The sequence below is a fragment of the Aristolochia californica genome, unplaced genomic scaffold (genome assembly GCF_029961685.1).
Source record: "Aristolochia californica isolate CCGP_79_NKW_82.1479 unplaced genomic scaffold, dmAriCali1.0.hap1 SCAF_3, whole genome shotgun sequence".
Taxonomy (NCBI): domain Eukaryota; kingdom Viridiplantae; phylum Streptophyta; class Magnoliopsida; order Piperales; family Aristolochiaceae; genus Aristolochia; species Aristolochia californica.
Window position 1 is genome coordinate 42160816 of NW_027181992.1, and position 3945 is coordinate 42164760.

At 42.8% G+C, this 3945-nt stretch overlaps 1 protein-coding gene across 1 annotated transcript; it reads left to right on the forward strand.

Moving 5' to 3' along the window:
• Nucleotides 1-640: 640 nt before the first annotated feature.
• On the forward strand, nt 641-1471 carry LOC137959572 (EID1-like F-box protein 3). The gene has a single exon (XM_068806935.1). The coding sequence runs from the start codon at nt 641-643 to the stop codon at nt 1469-1471; it is 831 nt and encodes a 276-aa protein (XP_068663036.1).
• The last annotated feature ends 2474 nt before the right edge of the window (nt 1472-3945 follow it).

Consider the following 3945-nt stretch of genomic DNA (forward strand, 5'->3'; position numbering starts at 1 on the left):
AAGCACGCCTGGAGGCCACGTGACGATGATGCCGGTAATTATAGACGACTTCATAAAAAAAACAAACGCACAGCCCAGGGAAGCACAGAAAAGAGAGAGAGACATATCGGAGCGGAATCTCCCCGCAACTTTCCTTCTGCACTGTACGGTTCAGATACTCCAACGTGTCCAAACCCTACCAAAAGAGAGAAGGCAGAACATCTGCCAAATCACTGGCGAGGAAACGTGTAGGTGATCGCCCGCAACACGACGGCACTGTATCAGATATTTTGAGTCACAAAACAAGATATTTTCGGTGGATACGTATACGTGGCACGAGCAACAAACATAACTAATACCTGACTCTCGTCCGGCGATTCGGAAGATGTCCCAGGCAATCGGATCATGACGTGTGTCCTTAGATTGGTCGGCCTCTCGACACTTATGGAGCAGTAGAGCTGCTCCATGATGTTATTGATCCGGCTTTGAACGTTTGACACGTTTCAGAAGAATCGGATTTTGTGTGGTATTTATATAACGGCTCCAGCGGTCTACGCGGCTTCAGTGGACGGTGCAGCGGGTTGTCTGTAGTTGTCTCTCTCACAGCATTGGGACCGATTAGATGGAAGCGGAGATGTCGTTAATGTGATTTTTTGGAGAAATGAACAGGCGATCAAGAGAGCGGTGCACTGGCGAATGGTCCAACGTGTCCGAAAGCAGCAACGGCGACTCGGGCATCCTGGACGAGCGGATCCTGCTGCTCATTTTCGAGTCCATCAACTGGGATCCGCGGGTGGTATGCTTGGCAGCGTGCGTGAACCGGACGCTATGCGCGATCGCGAAGCGCGTGCTGTGGAGGGAGTTGTGCTGCTCGCGGGCGCCGCTGATGGTGGGGACGTTGGTGTCGAGAGGCGGAGGGCGAGTGTGCGGGGGCTGGCTAGCGCTGGCAAAGCTGCTCTTCTTCTGCTGCGGGAGCGAAGGAAGCCGGCATTTTCCGATGGAGCGGCCGTCGCAGGGGCACTTCGTTACCACCAGCCGCTTCTCAAAGACGTCGGGGAAGAGCTTCCTCGTGAGAAGATGCTGGGGAGATATTTTGTACGTAACGGATCCGTGCGAGCACGAGATGGAGGTGGGGCGGGACGACTTGGGCACGTACAGGGGAGTCTTCGGCGGGTTCCTGAGGTCAAAGACGCGCACGTGTTTGATCGCGCGAGGGGCCATGCTGGAGGAGCGGGTATGTTGCCCCTATTGCCACGCTCGTGTGTGGAGCATGACGGCCGCGAGATTGGTGCCACGAAGCGCGTTCCGAAGGCTGGGTGCCCAGGAGAGGAGCCTCGAGTACTTCGTCTGCGTCAATGGTCACCTCCACGGGTCCTGTTGGCTGGTTCCACTCTCATCTTCTAGCTTTGATGGAGACGAAGAACACCATGACGAACACCATGACGATAATGAAGTTGCAGAGAGTAGCGTGGGTGGAACCCACACGGAGTAGTTACGATGGTTACTTCTGTGTTTCTTTTTCCGCTTTCGTTTCAACGGAGAACCGGGCGTGGGTGGAACCCACACGTAGTAGTTACGATGGTTACTTCTGTGTTTCATTTTCCGCTTTCGTTTCAACGAAGAACCGGGAATTATTCGGACTGACCGAGCAATTGGATTCGCCGGAGATTTATGGAATGGCGAAGATAAAAGAACAAATAACCATGTGAAGCTTATTCTGAAATATTGTTCGAAATGCAAAGTGGAGAAACCAACTGACGAGAAAAAAATGTGTGGAAAGTTTAAACGTGTAATTCTTGGCTGATAGGTTGCTCATGTAGCTGTTTTCTAGTCTTTGTGACGGTCCGACTGGTCTTTCGCTTGTTTCCTTGTAACTGGCCATGTCGGAAACCTGGGACTCAGTGAACAATGTATGTACATGTCATAGTTTTTTAGTATATAATATGATTGTTAACCTAGTGGCACGGGTGAAGCCGAGTTTTAATCTGCAGACATTCGAGTTTGAGTTTAATTTAAATACTTTGAACTCGAGTGCGAGCTGAACCCAGTTTTGAGCATAAAATTAGAATTGAATTCGAGTCCAATAATTTTAACCAAGTTTGAGTTGGAGTTCAAGCTGATTTGAACTCCAATTTACATTTAAATATTTGTATAAACACATGTCAAATAAATTGTATATAAAAGTATGCATAAATTTTACTTAAAATTGGGCATGACCTCTATATAAAATTGGATACACTTTTAAAAATATTCTTCCAAAACAAAAGTCTTTTGTTGGTTTCATAAAAATTTTGAAATAATTTATATCTTAATAAAAAATAAATTAATAACTTATTTAATATTTTTTCAATTTATTATATTACTTACTTGATTGATATTAAATTATTAAGTACTAGCTTAATTACTGATATATTTTTCTTGGTCGCCCATTATCAAACAACATCAAGTATTAAACAACTAATAGTGGTCAAAATTTAATTCCATGCCACCCCTAGTTTTGATAAGTAGATTAAAAAATAGTGTGTGATGGGATAACGATGATGGCTATTTATTAAAATAATAAAATAGTGAAATTAAACTTAATATATTAGTGATATAAAAATCATAATCAATCACTGACGGGTTGAACTTGGGTCACTTGATTTGGACCCTTTCTAGACTTAAATATGACATCAATAAGTAATTTTAAATTAAAAAACAAAATAAAAAAGTTAGATTAAGGAATGACGATAGAGTACCCTGCTAGAAACTGACACCCGGACTATTGAAGCAGTTCTTGAACGTCAAAAAGAGGTAATGGTTCTCCTCCTTGTTACTCATCCTCCAATCTCGGTGCTTCATCCTCCAATGTTGAAGACAATCGTCATCGTCAGAATGGTTACAAAAATCACTCCTTGGAGCTCGACGACTCGGACATTGGAAAGAGGTAAGGGTTCTTCTCCTTGTTGCTCGTCGCTCATCCATAAGGATGGCATGAAGATGTAAATATGTTGTCTTAGTATGTCTTTTAATCTATTAAGTCGTAACCCTAATGGTTTTGTAACACTATAAATCAGAGCATTTGTTAAGAGGTAAGACATTCAAGCCTTCTCATCTCTTTGAGAAATCGTCCAACCACCCTCTCTTCTCCCTTGACACATTCTCTTCTTCCCTTAATCCAAACTCTCCTCTCCAACGTCCTTCTCCTTCCTCTCTCTTTTCTCTCTTCTCTCCCTCTTCTTCCACGTAAACCTAGAGTCGTTCTCATAGTCCTAACTTCTACAAAGTGCAATAATAATAAACGCAAAAGAAGGGAAGAAAACAAGAACGAAAAAGCACATCAAAATTTATACAGGTTCACCTCAAGGTAAGACTACGTTCTGTCTTCCGCCACTGCAGTAATTCACTATGAAGATGAAATAATTTACAAGAGAAATCGCACATTTACAGGTGTTTCTCTCTAACCTCTCGGGCTGCAACTTGAGATGCTCCTCGGTATAAGATAAATATCAAACCCTAATAGTGGCACCCCTCTTCTATAAAGAGAAAATTAAGGCAACCACGATACAAGAGTAAAATTTGCAAACTGTCCTTAATAAAATAACAGTTTATATATCGTGGGGGCGTTAATTAGGCTCCACAACTTAACATTAAGTCCATTGAGACTTTTTATTGGTACTCGTGAGTCTTTTATCGTCATCTTGTAAATTGTAGAATTTAGAATCCCATGAGAAGAACTTTAGAACAACGAAGAAGGAGAAGAAGAAGAGAGAAATGAGAGGAGAAGAAGAAGGACATAAAGGGAGAGAGTTTCGATTAAGGAAAGGGTGAATTGTGTCAACCAAGAATAAGGGAGGTTGGACGAATTTCTGGGAAAAGAGGAGAGGGCTTCAATGCTCTACCTCTTAGCTAATGCCTTTATTTATAGTTTTACAATGCCCTTAGGGCTACAACTTGATAAACCAAAAGACATAAAATGAACATTTA

What these genes read in the sequence shown, in the direction of transcription:
- LOC137959572 (XM_068806935.1), top strand. Translation starts at nt 641, where the DNA reads ATGAACAGGCGATCAAGAGAGCGGTGCACTGGCGAATGGTCCAACGTG.